This window comes from Nerophis ophidion, linkage group LG13, assembly GCF_033978795.1.
Source record: "Nerophis ophidion isolate RoL-2023_Sa linkage group LG13, RoL_Noph_v1.0, whole genome shotgun sequence".
NCBI classification, from domain to species: domain Eukaryota; kingdom Metazoa; phylum Chordata; class Actinopteri; order Syngnathiformes; family Syngnathidae; genus Nerophis; species Nerophis ophidion.
Window position 1 is genome coordinate 41,593,479 of NC_084623.1, and position 20,821 is coordinate 41,614,299.

The following is a 20,821-nucleotide window of genomic DNA, read 5'->3' on the forward strand; positions in this document are numbered from 1 at the left end:
CCAAAAGTAGTTGTGCCAGATTTGAGCCCAGCTAGGCATTTTGTAGCATCCTAATTTCTATTAAACACGTGTCTTATTTTTTATATTTCCCCAGAGAAAAATATACAGAGAAAATCAATCAAGAATAAATGTCCGTCTTTCAGATTCGAAGATGACCACTCCACTTTTTCACAAGTCATGGCTGTCACTTGACTTGAATTATAGTGAAGGACAGATGTGCAGCTCGTCACCCTCACACTCTCGTTACTGCCTATCTGGATCCAGTAGCCAGACGTAGTCAAGACGGCTGGAGACAGGTCAGGATGTAGAGATGGGTGTAATAGCTCTGGGAAGGTAGTCGGATCTTGAGGGGCCGTTCCTTCTAAGAAGACTTATTATAGTTATTTTTTTAAATTAAGGAAACAATCACTAGAATCAATTATGCGATAATATGTATACCAGAATAATTTATTTTACACAAATACTACCCTATTGGTGGGAATGATTCTGAAATATTGGCTATAATTGTATTTTTGGTTGTGTTTTAATTGTAAACATACCATACCATTTCACAGTATCATGTTAGACCTGCTCGACATCTATTGCTTTCGGTCCCCTAGAGCGGAGGGGGTTGCCCACATATGCGGTCCTCTCCAAGGTTTTCCATACTCATCATTGTCACCGACGTCCCACTACGTGTGAGTTTTCCTTGCCCTTATGTGGGCTTTACCGAGGATGTCGTTGTGTGGTGGTTTGTGCAGCCTTTTGAGACACTAGTGATTTAGAGCTATATAAATAATCATTGATTGATTGATTGATAAGGCGATCTCATATTTATGTCCTATGGCAGTGACATCACTAGTTTGAATTTCCCCTTACAAAAAAAATGTAGCATTTTAACAATGTAGAAAAAAATACATAATACGTAAGAATGGAATACATTGATAATTAACCAAAAAGTGAATTGAAATGAGAATCAATAATTACATTAAATGAAAAAAATAAATAAATAAACACTATATATCGATGTATGTATTTAATATATATATATATATATATATATATATATATATATATATATATATATATATATATATACAAATATATATCCATATATACACACACACACACATATATATATATATATATATATATGTATGTATGTATGTGTGTGTGTGTGTGTGTGTATATATATGTGTGTGTGTGTGTGTGTGTATATATATATATATATATACATCCATATATACACACACATATATATATATATATATATATACACACACACACATATATCCATATATGTATATACACACATATATAGATATATTTAATGTATATGTGTGTGTATATATATATATATATATATACACAGTATATGTGTGTGTGTGTGTATACATATGTGTATATATGTATGTGTCTATATATGGATTTGTATATATATATATGTTTGTGTCTATGTATGTATGTATGTATGTATGTATGTATATATGTGTATAAATGTATGTATGTATATATGTATGTGTGTATATATATGTGTGTGTGTATATGTGTGTGAGTGTATTTATATGTGTATATATATTTATGTATATTTATGTATATGTGTGTATTTATATATATATATATATATATGTGTATATACACGTGTATATGTATACACATGTGTGTATATATATATACACATGTGTGTATATATATATACACATGTGTGTGTATATATATATATATATACACGTGTATATATATATATATATATATATACATGTATGTATACGTGTATACATATGTATAAACAATATATATATTTTTAAGTTAATCGAAATACTGCTGTTTTCTTTAACTGACTAATTTTCTAGACCAGTTGCCAGTCAAGTGCACGTGCACAGTGGGCAATTGTCGACGCTAAATTTGCATGTGTATAAAAAAACGGCTTCTAAACAAACAGGTCACAACTGGGAGACTTGATTTGTTTGTGAACGTCACATCCCCATCAGAATGACATGCAATGGATGTCCAGCAATATCCTTTCATGTATCACCGCGCTTCTGTCACACCCCATGACACATTGCTAAGGTCCGCCTCGCCGGCTGCTGAACCAGTCTGGTGGTTGTTTTTCCCATTGTTAGGTAGTCGTTGATGACTCTTAACCATTTTTAGCTAGTTAATTTCAGCCGTAAGTACGCTGTTTTTCATTTCTGAGTGCTCTTGTTGAAAAATAATACAGGAGTAAATGCAAATCAGTCGCATAAACATGGGTATGTTCACAGACACAAGATGGAGGAGAGTGAAGTCACGACAAATCATTCGTAACATTCACTCTGTTGATTTACTAATATTAGAATGCTCTAAAGTAGTAACCGGGTGTTGCTATGGCAATGGCACAAATACTATTCTTCTTACCCTGTGTTGCATTAAAATGGTTTAGCTGTTACTCCATAGCAACATTACATTGCAGTGTTGTCTTTACTGCATATATTTTCTTCCTATATACTGATCTTCATCACACCTCACGTATCTGTGTTGCGAATTAGTAATATCTGCCTCTTCTTTTCTGCTCCCCTCAGATCTTCCACTTCTCTTCTCGTGCCTTCCCTCCTTCAGTGGGTCAGTTCAGTGGGCGTATTAAGTGGCGAGGAAGCCCAGCGAGGGGGGAAGCCTCTATCTTGCTGATCAATTCTACATTGAACGATAACGGAACCTACACATGCTCAGTCAGAAATCCCCCAGATGTCCACGGGAGCCCAAATTCCCACACAGTACTCACTGTCATTCCAAAGGGTAAGAAGCTAAATGTTTGTTGGTATGTCACTTTCCATGTCTGGGCTTTAACAGTGGCAATATGAGCATGGTAGTGAATGGTTTTATTCCACTGCCAGCAACATGCTGGGTGACTCACCCATAATTTTACAGGTGTTATGTACACCAAGGGTCACCAACCTTTTTGAATCCAAGAGCTACTTGGGTACTGATCAATGCGAAGGGCTACCAGTTTGATACACATTTAAATAAATGGCCAGAAATAGCCAATTTGCTCAATTTACCTTATAATAAATATATATATACATATATATATATATATATATATATATATATATAAAATGGGTATTTCTGTCTGTCATTCCGTCGTCCATTTTTTTTCCTTTTACGGAAGGTTTTTTGTAGAGAATAAATGATGAAAAAACACTTAATTAAACGGTTAAAAAGAGGAGAAAACAGGAAAAAAAATTTAAATTTTGAAAGTTTATCTGCAATTTCGACACTTTAAAATTCAAAATTCAACAGAAAAAAAGAACAGAAAAACTAGATAATTCGAATCTTTTTGAAAAAAAAAAATATATAGAACATCCTTAGTAATTTTTCCTGATTAAGATTAATTTTAGAATTTTGATGACAGGTTTTAAATGGGTTAAAATCCAATCTGCATTTATATAATAAGTTGGACCAATCTTTATTTCTAACAAAGACAAATCATTATTTTATCTAGATTTTCCAGAACAAAAATTTTAAAAGAAATTTAAAAGACTTTGAAATAAGATTTAAATTTGATTCTAAAGATTCGGTGGCAAGGCCCCAGGGGTGGACGAGATCCGCCCGGAGTTCCTCAAGGCTCTGGATGCTGTGGGGCTGTCTTGGTTGACAAGACTTTGCAGCATCGCGTGGACATCGGGGGCGGTACCTCTGGATTGGCAGACCAGGGTGGTGGTTCCTCTCTTTAAGAAGGGGGACCGGAGGGTGTGTTCCAACTATCGTGGGATCACACTCCTCAGCCTTCCCGGTAAGGTTTATTCAGGTGTACTGGAGAGGAGGCTACGTCGGATAGTCGAACCTCGGATTCAGGAGGAACAGTGTGGTTTTCGTCCTGGTCGTGGAACTGTGGACCAGCTCTATACTCTCGGCAGGGTTCTTGAGGGTGCATGGGAGTTCGCCCAACCAGTCTACATGTGCTTTGTGGACTTGGAGAAGGCATTCGACCGTGTCCCTCGGGAAGTCCTGTGGGGAGTGCTCAGAGAGTACGAGGTATCGGACTGTCTTATTGTGGCGGTCCGCTCCCTGTACGATCAGTGCCAGAGCTTGGTCCGCATTGCCGGCAGTAAGTCGAACACATTTCCAGTGAGGGTTGGACTCCGCCAAGGCTGTCCTTTGTCACCGATTCTGTTCATAACTTTTATGGACAGAATTTCTAGGCGCAGTCAAGGCGTTGAGGGGTTCCGGTTTGGTAACCGCAGGATTAGGTCTCTGCTTTTTGCAGATGATGTGGTCCTGATGGCTTCATCTGACCGGGATCTTCAGCTCTCGCTGGATCGTTTCGCAGCCGAGTGTGAAGCGACCGGAATGAGAATCAGCACCTCCAAGTCCGAGTCCATGGTTCTCGCCCGGAAAAGGGTGGAGTGCCATCTCCGGGTTGGGGAGGAGACCCTGCCCCAAGTGGAGGAGTTCAAGTACCTAGGAGTCTTGTTCACGAGTGAGGGAAGAGTGGATCGTGAGATCGACAGGCGGATCGGTGCGGCGTCTTCAGTAATGCGGACGTTGTACCGGTCCGTTGTGGTGAAGAAGGAGCTGAGCCGGAAGGTAAAGCTCTCAATTTACCGGTCGATCTACGTTCCCATCCTCACCTATGGTCATGAGCTTTGGGTCATGACCGAAAGGATAAGATCACGGGTACAAGCGGCCGAAATGAGTTTCCTCCGCCGTGTGGCGGGGCTCTCCCTTAGAGATAGGGTGAGAAGCTCTGCCATCCGGGAGGAACTCAAAGTAAAGCCGCTGCTCCTTCACATCGAGAGGAGCCAGATGAGGTGGTTCGGGCATCTGGTCAGGATGCCACCCGAACGCCTCCCTAGGGAGGTGTTTAGGGCACGTCCAACCGGTAGGAGGCCACGGGGAAGACCCAGGACACGTTGGGAAGACTATGTCTCCCGGCTGGCCTGGGAACGCCTCGGGATCCCCCGGGAAGAGCTAGACGAAGTGGCTGGGGAGAGGGAAGTCTGGGTTTCCCTGCTTAGGCTGTTGCCCCCGCGACCCGACCTCGGATAAGCGGAAGATGATGGATGGAAGATTTTCTAAATTTGCCGGAGTAATTTTTTTGAATTTTAATCATAAAGTTTGAAGAAATATTTCACAAATATTCTTTGTCGAAAAAACAGAAGCTAAAATGAAGAATTAAATTAAAATGTATTTATTATTCTTTACAATAAAAAAAAAAAAAATTACTTGAACATTGATTTAAATTGTTAGGAAAGAAGAGGAAGGAATTTAAAAGGTAAAAAGGTATATGTGTTTAAAAATCCTAAAATCATTTTTAAGGTTGTATTTTTTCTCTAAAATTGTCTTTCTGAAAGTTATAAGAAGCAAAGTAAAAAAATAAATGAATTTATCTAAACAAGTGAAGACCAAGTCTTTAAAATATTTTCTTGGATTTTCAAATTCTATTTGAGTTTTGTCTCTCTTAGAATTAGAATTAAAAATGTCAAGCAAAGCGAGACCAGCTTGCTAGTAAATATATAAAATTAAAAAAAATAGAGGCAGCTCACTGGTAAGTGCTGCTATTTTTAGAACAGGCCAGCGGGCTACTCATCTGGTCCTTACGGGCTACCTGGTGCCCGCGGGCACCGCGTTGGTGACCCCTGATGTACACTGACCCGTACACTATATCAGTTATATGTAAGTTACTAAGAAAATAATAAAGCAAAAAGTCTTGTGGAATTGGCGTGTGCAATTAGGATTGTGCAATACAGATGACATACAATAAAAATAATATACAATTTGTCCCACCATTGCGCTTTTATTACTATTGTGATAATGCATGTTGTTGACACATTCTAGGCGTGTCTGCAAAGGTGACAACAGCAACAAGCAAACGACCACCTTCTTAACGCAATGTTGCGTTCTAGCTGGCGGCTAACGTCCTTTTGCAGTGCAGAGCCACTTCTAGTCAGTAATACTCGCCTCCATGACGGCAAATTAACTGTTTCTTACAAGTATCATTATCACCGGAAAACGAGGAATAGATAAACTTGCTATTGCTACACTACACACTGTAGGAGGGTAAACTAATCACAAACCCCAAATTAGAACTCTTGAACGTAAACAAAGGTGGGCCGGTCAATACAAATATAGACAGTAGCAATACCAAGTATACTATCATTATTTGGTCGATACTAGAGTGGTTAGATAATTTTTTTCTTCATCTTTGTCAAAAATATATTTTGTTGTTATTGTTTACAAACTCAGGAAAAAAGTCCCTGTACAAAAGATTTAAATATTGAATTGATATTGTTACACAGCCATCCTATGTTTTTCTGTTTAGAATTGTGATAAAAATGTAATCATTCAATTATCTTAAAAAATTGAAGTATCAATATCAACATTCATGTAACAAGTACTCTCCCCTGTTACTACTTCGTATTGGATCAATGCCCAGATTTGTAATACCGCCAAAAACTAATGTAAAGTATCTAAACAACTGAACAATAGGTGTTTATTACATTTTAACAGAAGTATAAATAGAACTATGTAACCAAGCAAACAGATATTAGCAATAAATTGGTGAGTAGATTAATTATAGCTTTTTTGAGAAAATAATGGAAGTGGATATAACACAATATGTAACCGCAAATGTTGCCATCCAAATTTGGACCCTCTGTAACTTGTTTTGAAACCAATTATCATTTACACTCCAAATACTACATGGTCATATATATTGTTATTGCGGGAAGCAGCATTATATATGGTAATAGATATTAGGCCATATCGCATGTCCCTATGTACAATGTATGATTGGTAACAGTCCAGTCTAGCCAAGGGTTAGCTCCGAAGCAGCTTGTTGATATGTTCTCTAAGGCATGTGTGTCATCGTTTTCTCCTCAGCACCAAGCATTCGTTTCTCCGATGTTGCGGTCCTCCTGTTTCTCATCCTTATCCCTTCCACTATCCTCACCCTGCTTCTGATTGGACGGATGTTTTGCCCCAGGAGACAGCACAGCCAATCTAAAGGCTACAGATCAGCCATAGAGATCACAGAAGGGTGAGTATCTTGGTTCAACCAATCATTGGAGTGAGTCTCCTGAGGGTTGCCCAGGCATTTGGTTGTATAGAGTAGCCTCTGAACTGCTTATTTGCTAAAGGTTAAAGAATAATCAAAGTTTCAGGTAGGGATGGACCGCTGAGTAAATTCCCTTGGTTAATTCATTTTTAAAATTAACTATCAATTAAAAACAACTCGTATTTTTCTTTAATTCTACGTAGTCTGCGGAAAATACTAACAAGTCCTAACCGTCAACAATACACAAATTCAAACTACAAAAGACAACGGAATAGCAGTGGATTCTGAGCCTCCAGGCTAAACCTTATCACATTGAAATGCACGAATGTAACTGCAGAATACTAATTCTTATTGAGAAATGAGAGCAGTCTAGAGACAGTCTTTCTAGTAGCTGAACACATGCTCGGAACAAACGAAAGCAGTACAATGCACACGTACTGACAAATGTTCTAGCCTTTCCGTACACAAAACCTCTGTTCCCTAGTTTACATTATAAGTATACACTTATCGCAATACAGAAGTACCTTGGTTTTGTACAACCCACTTTTTGTATGATTCGGATTTGGCGAAATATTTACCTCAATCTTCGTACGCTGTACGCCAAACATTGCACGTAAAAACTAGTCTGTTTTCTGGAATCTAATGTCTAAACAAAGAATCCCTTTTGTTGTTAAAGCAGTGGATAGTAGTCTGGGGTACATACCATAGACAAGGAGTTACTTGATCGAATGTATTATGTGTGTGCATATTTGTTCATACAATGGTCAAAGAACGAGGAACTCTGTGTCTGTCTCATTTCTTCCTCTTACCAAGCAATTTGCCATCTGAGCTGTAACAGCACACTGTGTAACACTGCCGGTATTAAGTGAATAAATACACGTTTAGGCAGCCTTTTATGGAGTATAACTGGAACATAACCCACCATGGGGACAAAAAACACTAGCTAACTCCTAGCAAAATACAAATTTATTGTCTGTTACAATAACTTGATTAGAGCTGGGAAAAATATATAATTTTTGATGCGTCACGATTGGAACGTGGAATATTCATTAAAGGGGAACTGCACTTGTTTTGGGAATTTTGCCTATCACTTACAATCTTTATGTGAGACGAGCACACACGTTTTTTATGTACTCTAACTCATAAATAAATGTTAGCAAAAGTCAGCTAAAAATGTAGCCTGTCCTATGAAAGTCGCTCTATTCCGCCTATAAAGTACTCTAAAAAACATCCAAAAGCCTCCATCAATGTTTTATATACAAACCCCGTTTCCATGAGTTGGGAAATTGCGTTAGATTTAAATATAAACGGAATACAATGATTTAAAAATCCTTTTCAACCCATATTCAATTGAATGCACTACAAAGACAAGATATTTGATGTTCAAACTCATAAACTTTATTTATTTTTTTGCAAATAATAATTAACTTAGGATTTCATGGCTGCAACACGTGCCAAAGTAGTTGGGAAAGGGCATGTTCACCACTGCGTTACATCATCTTTTCTTTTAACAACACTCAATAAACATTTGGGAACTCAGGAAACTAATTGTTGAAGCTATGAAAGTGGAATTTTTTCCCATTCTTGTTTTATGTAGAGTTTCACTCGTTCAACAGTCCGGGGTCTCATCTGTCGTATTTTACGCTTCATAATGTGCCACACATTTTCGATGGGAGACAGGTCTGGACTGCAGGCTTGGCATTGTGTTGCTAAAATAAGCAGGGGCGTCCATGAAAAAGAAGCCGCTTAGATGGCAGCATATGTTGTTCCTAAACCTGTATGTACCTTTCAGCATTAATAGTGCCTTCACAGATGTGTAAGTTATCCATGCCTAGGGCACTAATGCAACCCCACACCATCACAGATGCTGGCTTTTGAACTTTGCGTCGATGACAGTCTGGATGGTTCGCTTCCCCTTTGGTCCGTATGACACGATGTCGAATATTTCCCCCCAAAATTTGAAATGTGGACTCGTCAGACCACAGAACACTTTTCCACTTTGCATCAGTCCATCTTAGATGATCTCGGGCCCAGAGAAGCCAGTGGCGTTTCTGGATGTTGTTGATAAATGGCTTTCGCTTTGGATAGTAGAGCTTTAACTTTCATTTTCAGATGTAGCAACGAACTGTATTTAGTGACAGTGGTTTTCTGAAGTGTTCCTGAGCCCATGTGGTGATATCCTTTAGAGATTGACGTCGGTTTTTGATACAGTGCAGTCTGAGGGATCGAAGGTCACGGTCATTCAATGTTGGTTTCCGATCATGCCGCTTACGTGGAGTGGTTTCTCCAGATTCTCTGAACCTTTCGATGATATTATGGACCGTAGATGTTGAAATCCCTAAATTTCTTGCAATTGCACTTTGAGAAACGTTGTTCTTAAACTGTTTGACTATTTGCTCACGCAGTTGTGGACAAAAGAGTGTACCTTGGCCCATCCTTTCTTGTGAAAGACTGAGCATTTTTTGGAAGCAGTTTTTATACCCAATCATGGCACCCAAATGTTCCCAATTAGCCTGCACACCTGTGGGATGTTCCAAATAAGTGTTTGATGAGCATTCGTCAATTTTATCAGTATTTATTGCCGCCTTTCCCAACTTGTTTGTCACGTGTTGCTGGCATCAAATTCTAAAGTTAATGATTATTTGCAAAAAAAACACAAAAAAATGATTATCAGTTTGAACATCAAATATGTTATCTTTGTACCATATTCAACTGAATATGGGTTGAAAATGATTTGCATTCAGCACCTGTTAATTTGAAAAGTGATATGTATGTATGTGTGTATATGTATATATATATATATATATATATATATATATATATATATATATATATATATATATATATACCATTGTCTTAAATGTTCCTTAAAAGGGGCAACATTTGATATAATTATGTAAAGCTTGACATGACCCTATCTTTCTCGCTCTGTTGGTGCTATGATTGAAATTGTAACAATATTAGTAACTCTTACGGCGACTGACTCTTGACCCTTCTACACTCATCAGAGAGGAGGAAGACATTTACCCAGCAGGAGGAAAGCCGACGGGTTGCACATGCTGCGACCTATATCTGACGGTACAGTACACACAGCAGGGAAGGGATTCATGTGGCCCCATTCTTGGGTGGATCTCCCACAGGAGGAGGAGGGGGTTAATCATTTGGCAATGCAGTCTGCTGAAATGAAAGTTGGAATCGCCACAAAACACACCATCTGGCGACTAACGTGGATAGTTCACCCTCTCAATTTGTCACGGTTCATGTGTCAGGTAAACAGCGAAAAATGGGCCCATATGAATCCCCTCAGCCTTTACCCTTCTGCCAGGTCTCTTTCACACGTCTAATTTTGCATGCCAAGACTGTTGACCTTAGTAGTCTTCCGTCATGTCATGTTTTCCAAATGTCTTTGTGTCCAGGACTCTGAGAGTGAGAACGATTACATGGACATGAAAACGAATACGCCAATTCATGAAGATTATGCCGAGTCTCAGTGCTAGAGATTCCTGCTGGCTCACTCGTTGCGACCTGCTGAATGGAAATCAATGCTGAATTAATGCACGTGTCAACCCTTCAGGTCAGTTTAGCATACACGTGCATGTAATATTATGAAGGTTTATATTCTCTAATTTATTGCCTGTGTCATAGGTTTCTTTTTTTGTTGTATTTTCCCCTTTTTTTGGATACGGTATGATTCATGTCTGGGAGTGAAATATCAATACTGATTTAGATGCCCTAATAATGTTATGACTGCACATAGTGTATACTGTCTATACAGGATTGAAGTTAGGAAAAAGTCCCAATATATGTTTTAGAAACTCATTTGCTGAAGTCAATTTTGACGACTAGATTAATTTGCGTTAATGAAGAGACAAGCGTGACATGAGAGACAGACTTTGTCAAGATAATGCAAACAATTTGTGGCTAGTACAGTATGTCTCTTGGCGAAGCTGATTGCATACAGCCACAATGTTCATCCCCTTTCTGTTTGCTCTGCTGAACTATTCATGAATGGAACTCGTTCAGTATTTATGAATGTTCTTGAATATTCCTTTAAAAACTCCCAAGGACAGGCTGGAACATTTGGCACTTTCCCGTAGAATCTGTCACGCAGTTGCGGTGTTTGAGAGTGATTAAAACACTTAATAAAAGCCTGTAGGAATAATAAAAGAGTCAAAAAGCAATGAGTCCTCATTCTGTCTCTTTTTCAATTTCTTACAGAGCTGGTTCTCAGTCCTTAGGCTTGAATAATGCAAACATAGCTGTGCTGTAACAATTATCGTGCCTGCTTCATCGTGAACTACCATGGCAACAGCTTACTAATGGCAGGAAGAAACAATATTCAAAAAACTGCAACTTTTGAAAGGGCCTGTTGCTTACCAGCTTTTGGGCTCAGTGTGTCCACAACCATTTTATTAGGGAGGTGCTCTAAATCAAATTAGTATGTTATATTTTACATAGGAGTGTCCTGATACCACCAAATAAATCTGATTTATGGCTGGGCCCTAAGCCTGGAAACTGTATCGCGATATAAGTGTTTCATATTGGTCGATACAGCTGATTATTGATATTTGTATGACCTATCAAAAATAAGGAGGAGGAGAAAAATATTAAATGTAAACATTTTTATTTAAAACATAACCTTCCTTTGATTATAATCGTTTCAACTATCAAGGCAAAAGTCAACACAACCTTGGAAAACACTCAACAAATCAGGGAAATCAAAATTCTAAAATCACATTGATTTAGATAGAAATATGTAAGAAGTGATTAATAAACAGCAACAAAATGTTGCAAAATGTAAACAGAGAAACATGATAAATATTTTTTGCAGGTTTATTGCTAGGTGATCCAAATTGGTCAAACCAAGTTCTGTTTTTTTTTTTTAATCTCAAAAACTGCCATACTGTTAAGTTGACTTTTCCTGTTTTTGTGACAATTTATTCGCTCCCTGCAGCACTCATTTTTAGTTTCTCTTCTCACCCCATGCAAAGATTTAAAGGCCTACTGAAATTAGATTTTCTTATTTAAAAGGGGATAGCAGGTTCATTCTATGTGTCATACTTGATCATTTCGCGATATTGCCATATTTTTGCTGAAAGGATTTAGTAGAGAACATCGACGATAAAGTTCGCAACTTTTGGTCGCTAATAAAAATGCCTTGCCTGGACCGGAAGTATGTGCGTGTGACGTCACCGGTGTGAGGGCTCCTCACATCCTCACATTGTTTATAATGTGAGCCACCAGCAGTAAGAGCAATTCGGACCGAGAAAGTGACAATTTCCACATTAGATCGAGGATGAAAGATTTCTGGATGAGGATATTGATAGTGAAGGACTAGAAAATAAAATAAAAAATAAATTAAAATAAAAAGCGACAGCTCCGGGCAGTTGGCAGTGTGAGCGTTTCAGATATAATTATACACATTTACTAGGATAATTCTGGAAGCTCCCTTATCTGCTTATTGTTTTAATAGTGTTTTAGTGAGATTGTAAAGACATACCTCAAAGTCGGATGGCTGCAGTGAACACGCCAGTGTCTCAGAGAGGAGCCAAGCTCACAGCTGCCTTCTTTGACAGCTACTACAGGAGGATGCATAATCCACTGATGTCTCCGGTAAGATATATATCACAATTTTCCCATCCCAAAACATGCTGGTTGACGCAGAGAAACATGTTAGCTTGGCCGCTCTGTGTTAAAGCTTTACAACAAACAAAGAAACACCGGCTGTGTCTCGGTGCTAAAGACAGCTGCAATACACCGCTTTCCACCAACAGCATTGTTTTTTATAGTGTCCATTATTAATTGAACAAATTGCAAAAGATTCAGCAACACTGATTTCCAGAATACTGTGTAATTATGCGATGAAAAGAGACGACTTTTAGCCGTAAGTGGTGCTGAGCTAATATTTCCCCTCCAACCAATAACGTCACAAACACACGTCATCATACGCGTCGTCATTCCGCGACGTTTTCAACAAGAAACTCCGCGGGAAATAAAAAATTGTAATTTAGTCAACTTAACTGTTGCAATATTAATATTTCATCATTGATATATAAACTATCAGACTGCGTGGTCGGTAGTTGTGGGTTTCAGTAGGCCTTTAACTGTGAGACAACAAGATGGCACAACCAAACAGTGATAGTTGATACTGTTGCCTGATTGGCTGCTAGCATGTCAGTGAGCGAGTGCCTTTGTTCATGCAACCTACCTTGCATGTAACTATCCAATGTCTTTTTGAACACATTTTTTATTGATATCAATTACGTGTCAATCAGAATATATATTGATATAGTTTTAATTGCCATGCCCTGATCAGATTATAGTAATCCCTTGCAACATCGTGCTTCAAATATTCTGTCTTCACTCCTTTGTGGATATAAAAAAAATTTTTTGTAAAATAAATAAAAAATAAATCTAGACATTTTTTGTTGCATAAACTAAGTTTTATTTATGTACTATATGCATTACAGTGCATTTATGTCTTATTTTCTATTATATTGTCGCAATCAATAAAGATATCCACCGATTTGCGGTTTCAAGGGTGAACAATGCTCACAGGCAGCTAATCTTGATGCTATTTTAATCGCAACAATCTCAATCTTTACTTTTGGATGGACTTCCACCTTCAACTCCTGCCTCATCAATAACATGTTTCCACATTGGTGAGACTTTAATGCCAGCAATTTCAAAAGACAAAGACGTGAGACCGACCCGACTCGGAATGCCATTATTGTTAACAAGTTGTTTGAAAAAGCTAGTTTTAACTAAATGAAGTCAATAACTAGTTTGATAGTGCATGTGAACACACCGAGGGGTGGGGCGGGGGCTCTTAAGGACTTTAACAATAGTAATAGTAAGTAATATCAAAGGCTGAAATTGGACCATAAAAAACAAGAACCAGCCCTGCTTACTAGATGTGGGGAGGCTTGTAACCTGAATGTTTGCTTGCAATTTGAAGCATAACAATTACAGGGGTTCCCCAGGTCATTAAATGTTTATTTTTAACGAAAATTAAGGCTTTAAATGGTATTAAATTTGATGTCCGGAGGCATTGACAAATTAATACAAGTGTAGGTCAATAAGTCAGGTAATGGAGCGATAAATGAAATCAGCTAGATAACTTTGCCGTCATCAATAAATTGCTACGTCTGTTTCTTTCTTCGTCTCTGACCATCAAACTGGTTACAAGAGGTCTCACTCTGCATCACATTCAGCACCTATTAATTTGAAAGTGGAATTACATCAACAGAGTAAGCTTCTCGTCAGTCATTCACAATCTTTGTTTTGGTGTGAGCAGACGTGCATGTTTTCCTGAGTGTGGTGGTGCTAGCGACACTATCAGTAATGTTGGAGCTGGAACTAATCACAGTCACAATGTTGCTTCAAAACCGTAGGACAGATCGTTGGTGAAGGTGGGCTTTATGAACCCCAGAAATTATGTCGTAACCAGCTGACCAATCACTGCTCTTTTTTTCCCCTCTAACTTTATTTCAATAACAATTTGACATACAAACATTTATGGAGGTTAATTTGTGTCTTTATTACAAATGCTTTTTTTGGACACTGAATTTATGTAACTCTATTTTTATTATAATTTTTTTTTACACATCAAATTATGTGGACAATTTCATTGAAAAACAATTCAATGTTAAAAAATTCGGTGCTAAAAAATTTAATGTCGAAAAATTTGCTGCTTCAGAAAGTAAGACTCATATCTGGTGAATTTAAGTCTGAAGCAATCGATCCTGTCTCAGAACGAGCCAATGAGTTGTTAAGTTTAAAGTCACGTGACACGGGTCTTGCAAAACAGCATAAAAAGGCAGGTAACTGGGCTACTTTGGCATAATACAACTTGATTAACATTTCAACGCGGCCCGCTGGAAATATTCAAACTATAGAATTGATTTGAACGTTTAAAATCTGCACTTTTGATTGACTTACGGGTTACTAGTCATAATTTGCATTTATATATATATATGAAAACATATTTATATACATAAATATATATTTATTTATACAGTGGGGCAAAAAAGTATTTAGTCAGCCACCGATTGTGCAAGTTCTCCCACTTAAAAGGATGACAGAGGTCTGTAATTTTCATCATAGGTACACTTCAACTGTGAAAGACAGAATGTGAAAAAAAAATCCAGGAATTCACGTTGTAGGAATTTTAAAGAATTTATTTGTAAATTATGGTGGAAAATAAGTATTTGATCAACCATTCAAAGCTCCAACTGAGGGAAGGAGGTTTGGCTCAAAATCTCACGATACATGGCCCGAATAATTCTTTCCTTAACACTTAATCCCCTTAGCAGAAAAACAGCCCCAAATGTTTCCACCCCCATGCTTCACAGTAGGTATGGTGTTTTTGGGATGCACCTCAGTATTCTTCTTCCTCCAAACACGACGAGTTGAGTTTATACCAAAATGGATACATGGATGATACAGCAGAGGATTGGGAGAATGTCATGTGGTCAGATGAAACCAAAATAGAACTTTTTTGTATAAACTCAACTCATCAATGCGGTGAAATCACACATGCTATTTAGCCAATCACAATTCGCCCATTAAAGGCAGGCAGCAGGTAACAGAGTCAAACTTCTTTGGCAGGACCAACAAAGCAACGTAACTAAACAGTCATCTGAGCCAGTTGTAATTTGCGAGAGAGTACCAGTTAATGTTTACTTTTTAACCCTTCAAAATTATCATTGTCAAATGCTGACAATTTTGTCTATCCAGGCAATTGTAGGCTTTTGACTGTATATCATAACTATCTGCAGTAGGACATGGGCATTAAAATTATTTTAAGTAGCATTAAAAAGCATTAAATTAGACTTGCTTATACCTGCAGAAACCATGAATTAACAAAAAGGCAGCTGGTATCCCCTAAACCAGTAATCAGAGTACCTGGAACAATTTAAAATGAAGATTAGACAAAACGTGTATGGATAATAGTCGACATCTTGAACACCAACGATCACAACGTTCCCACTAACCACACACACGTGTGTAACACTGGCGTGTGATTTAAACGTTGAATTAAGTCCGACTTCACCTTGAGGCACACTTGAGTGACATTGTGGACAGGTGTTTGTGTCGTGTCAGGTTCAATTTGATCCAATTAAGGATGACGGGAAAATGAACGCTGCTCTTACGGGTAATTGTACTCTGAGTTCCAAGATCAAACATTTGGTATAGGATGATTGAGAGGGTGATGTGTCAAGACACCACACAGCCTGCCTGCCTACATTGGTTCTCAGTCATTGGGGACCACAGACCCCTCACAGGACATTTTCCCAAAGAAATCTGGGATTTGTACTAGATGCTAGGGCTGGACAGTTAATCACATTTTGATTTCGATTATGGCTTGCCACGATCATGAAAACCTAATAATCGTTAAAAACGGTTAACCTCTAAAGGCCTTAGTGGCCACATGCGTGGACAGCACTTTTTAGGTCTTATTTCCAAATTTGTGTACACTACTGAATTGGGGTCTTATGTCGACATATGGACACTTATACTGCTATCTGGTGGTGTCAGAAGAGTATAACATACAATGGAATTTGAAAAAAAAAAAATGCACAAATAAAAATTTGCATTTCACTACACATGAAGTACACGTTTGTTACTTATGGACTAAGTACATTATAAAGATGATTTTTAGTTTTTATTCTAATTAGGGTCCAATAAGCCCAAATAGCAAAGGAAAAAAAAAAACATGTAAACAAACAGTTTAAGCCTTAAAGGCCTACTGAAATGAGATTTTCTTTTTTAAACGGGGATAGCAGGTCCATTCTATGTGTCATACTTGATCATTTCGCAATATTGCCATATTTTTGCTGAAAGGATTTAGTAGAGAACATCGACGATAAAGTTTGCAACTTTTGGTCGCTAACAGAAGTTGCAGACGATGACGTCACCCGTTGATGGCTCCTCACATCCTCACATTGTTTTTAAAGGGAGACTCCAACAAAAAGAGCTATTCGGAGCGAGAAAACGACAATTTCCCCATTAATTTGAGCGAGGATGAAAGATTTGTGTTTTAGGATAGCGACGGACTAGAAAAAACAACAACAAAAAAAATATGATTGCATTGGGACGGATTCAGATGTTTTTAGACACATTTACTAGGATAATTCTGGTAAATCCCTTATCTTTCTATTGTGTTGCTAGTGTTTTAGTGAGTTTAATAGTACCTGATAGTCGGAAGGGTGTCTCCACGGGTGTTAAAGTGCGGTAGTGGAAAAAAATATGGAATAAAAATAAATCACACAAGTAGTACTAAAGGTTAAAAAAAATAAGAATTGAAATAAACAGACTTGCCAATAAAAACAATAAGCAATCCTGTAAAATATACAAAATACTATACAATATACAGAACAAAACAAGAGTACCAGAGTAATAAAGTAATAACATTTAGTGTCGGACGTATTGCACTCAAAAGGGTAATATTGCACAATGAGGTATTAGGGTAGGATATTGTATACTGTATATTGTATAAATGAGTGAAAAACAATCATGTCTACTAGAAGTTTGGGATCTCACAGTGGTTGCTGCTTATTATTTGACACATAGCCAGTATGTCTAATCAATAATCAGTAAACTCAACAACAAATAATAATAAGGCATATGATTTCTGCGTTGATGTGACAGCGAACAGTCACATAATTGGCCAATGGAAAGGAAATCCGCTGTTAAATGCAGAATATCACGGAAATTGGCTTAAACGTGAGTGAAATATTGTCATTGTGAGAAGAAACATTTTTCTGGGAAAATAATGTGTTCAGGGTAATTTAAGTTAATGTGTAGAAATCTTTATTTATAATTAATTCACTTGTGTAGAAATCTTTATTTATAATTGAATCACTTGTTTATTTTTCAACAAGTTTTTAGTTATTTTTATATATTTTTTTCCAAATAGTTCAAGAAAGACCACTACAAATGTGCAATATTTTGCACTGTTATACAATTTAAAAAATCAAAAACTGTTGACATAGTGCTATATTTTACATCTTTATCTCTTTTTTTTCAATCAAAAATGCTTTGGGGGGTAGACTGATCCCAGACCAGTGAGGCCACAACACAAGGGTTTTCCATTAAAAAAAACCCATATGTGTAATGGGATCAACGTTTAATTAATTGGTTATGTGCATAATGAAGAAAAAAAGAAGTCTGCAGTCATCTACGTGACTCCGGTTGATTGAAAGGGCGAATGGATGGTGTTGGCAAAAGGGAATGAAAAAGATAATGATGTTGAGTCTTCATCTTAATCATGGATCAAAGTAAAAGACCAAAGAAGCCATCAGATGCTCAGTTTAGAAAAAGTAGTAAAGAAGATGATAAACGGACACAAAATGAAGGTATGCTGATTTCTATGAGTGACAGGAGGTTATGTTGCTATTAGCCACAGAATATGACTAGATTTATTTTTTATTTTTGCTGAACTAGCAACTATAAGAATGGAGGCTTAATGTCATGCAACTTATTTCACCCATAGGCAACCTCGTCTACTTTGTGTTTGCAACATAACAAGTGCTAATTCACACAGACGTCCTGACTGTGGATAATGATATATATATATATATATACACACACACACATATACACACACTTTAAATAACTTGTAATATACATGGACATGGCATTTTGTAAGCAGCCTAAACAGGATGAAAGAAGAGGTTGAAAAAGCTGCTCCAGTCTGAGCCTAAAGTCACAATTATCTTCTGTGTCTATGTACAAAACTGGTGTGTTATCATAAATGGAGCTGTTCAAATAACATTACGACGATGCAAAACTTAATTCGTATGTATAATTTGAAATAGTGTACTGCAGGACTTTTTTCAATGCTCCATAGAACAGTTTTTTGTTACCTTTTTTAAAGGACTTTCAAGCATTGTTATTAGATCCTGTGATGGAAGGATTTGTGAAATGTACATTGGTGTTTATATACTGTATTTGTAGGGGTGTAACGGTACGTGTATTTGTATTGAACCGTTTGATACGGGGGTTCTGGTTCAGTGCGGAGGAGTACCGAATGAGTTCCACACAAACATATGAAGTAGCCGCCTATGATAAAGTCTTAACAGGCTGCTCCGCTCCGTTCTGCCTCCGTCTCCTGCACAGCACCCTGCATTGTCCCACCCACACAATCATCTGATTGGTTACAACTGTAGGGGTACAAGCCAATCAGCAGTGCGTATTCAGAGCGCATCTAGTCAGCGCTTCAGCGTCGAACAGATAAGCGTTTAGCAGGTGAGCAGCGGACTCTCCCCAAATTATACTAAACACTTCCAAGTCAACTACTTTCTAAACATCACTATGAGCCCAGCCCGTTGACCTTCTAAAAAAATAACTTCAGCTCAGCTCACTCGCAGTCCTGGCTTAAGGTGAAGGCTAATTAGCTTTTAGCATAACGTTAGTTCATGTTGTGGTGTGTGTGTGTGTTACGGACAGTGTTGATTGAGCTGTGTTGAAGCAGCAAAAAAGGACAAGATGTTAAATGAAGAGTTTCTGTCTCTGATAGTGTATATAATAATGTAAGTGCATCGTAAAGCCTACTTGAACTCCATGGTGTTCAGGGATGAATAGTCTCTCCTATATCTATTGTACTATTTTTCAGCTATAGTTACATTAACCATTAGTAATGTAGCAGCCTAGTTTTGAATGGCAGGGTCCCTGCTATCACATATTGATACAAATATAACATTTACATAATAAAAAATCAACTGCTGTAATAAATTAAGCATGATGAGTTGACTTGAAACTGTTTAATGTTGCACTTTTTATATGTAGAAGAAAAGTTGTCATTTTATTTAATCTAAGCAACAACTTGAGGCAGTTTAATGTGGATTAACGTGGTCAGAATTATTAAAGTGTTCCCAATGTTGAAAAGATCAAGCTATTGTTTACAAATTTGGTAAATAAATAACCCAAAAATGTATATTTTGTTGTTTTCTTACTGTACCGAAAATGAACCGAACCGTGACCTCTAAACCGAGGTACGTACCGAACCGAAATTTCTGTGTACCGTTACACCCCTATGTATTTGCTTATGTTTTTTTCTCTGTTCATGTTACCCTTTTGTATTCAAGATTTGATAATAAAATAATTCAATATATTGGTGTTGGTGGCGGGGTTTGGCGATAAGCTTTTTCTGTTTATTCTCAGTGCAGTGGTTCCTCAATTTAAGAGTGTTCTGGGATAAGAGCTGTGTCCCTGCTAATTGTTATGCTTTAGGTTGCAAGATAAAAAAAAGCCACAACTCTCTATCCTGGACTAGCCTGAACAAAAAAACAAGATACTTAGGCAGACTTCCAGAGTTGCAAACGATCCACCATCTTCCTGCCGCTCCACCTTAAATAATGAGACGATGGATTGATTATGCAAAGAAGGTGTGGGTCGTGGCTCCGACCATCTCTAGTAACTTTGGAAACAAAAAACCAAATTAGAATCATCAAAAAGAAGACCAAGGAGTTGATTGGCATGGAAAGAGTGACAGACACCACCTGGCAGCTCACTTCCCTTGTCGGGAAACATACCGTGAAAGTCAGCCAGACGAGAGGAGTCGAGAATGAGCGCTCGAGATCCCCTTTGAGCGCTCTTCGAAGTTGTGGCCTTCCCAGTCGAGCAGATACTGGCAACGCCTGCTCCTCCTTCTAACATTAAGTAGGATGGACATCAACCAGGAAAGGCAGAGGAGGAGGAGCAGGTGGTGGGACAATGAAGAGGAACACATGGAAGACTTTTTTTTTGATTGATTGATACTTTTAGGAGTAGATTGCACAGTTCAGTACATATTCCGTACAA

The 20,821-nt window shown here is 37.8% G+C and overlaps 1 protein-coding gene and 1 long non-coding RNA gene across 3 annotated transcripts in view; one reads left to right on the top strand and one right to left on the bottom strand.

Moving 5' to 3' along the window:
* Positions 1-11,196, top strand: part of mpzl3 (myelin protein zero-like 3) — a 31,529-nt gene extending 20,333 nt beyond the window's left edge. Inside the window, exons 3-6 of the mRNA XM_061918973.1 lie at positions 2,541-2,754; positions 6,841-6,997; positions 10,024-10,093; positions 10,432-11,196. Coding sequence (XP_061774957.1) covers positions 2,541-2,754; positions 6,841-6,997; positions 10,024-10,093; positions 10,432-10,512 — 522 coding nt within the window. The 3' untranslated portion in view covers positions 10,513-11,196. The remainder of the gene's footprint in view (positions 1-2,540; positions 2,755-6,840; positions 6,998-10,023; positions 10,094-10,431) is intronic.
* Positions 1-20,821, bottom strand: part of LOC133564583 (uncharacterized) — a 69,118-nt gene that overhangs the window by 17,599 nt on the left and 30,698 nt on the right. The window lies entirely within an intron of this gene.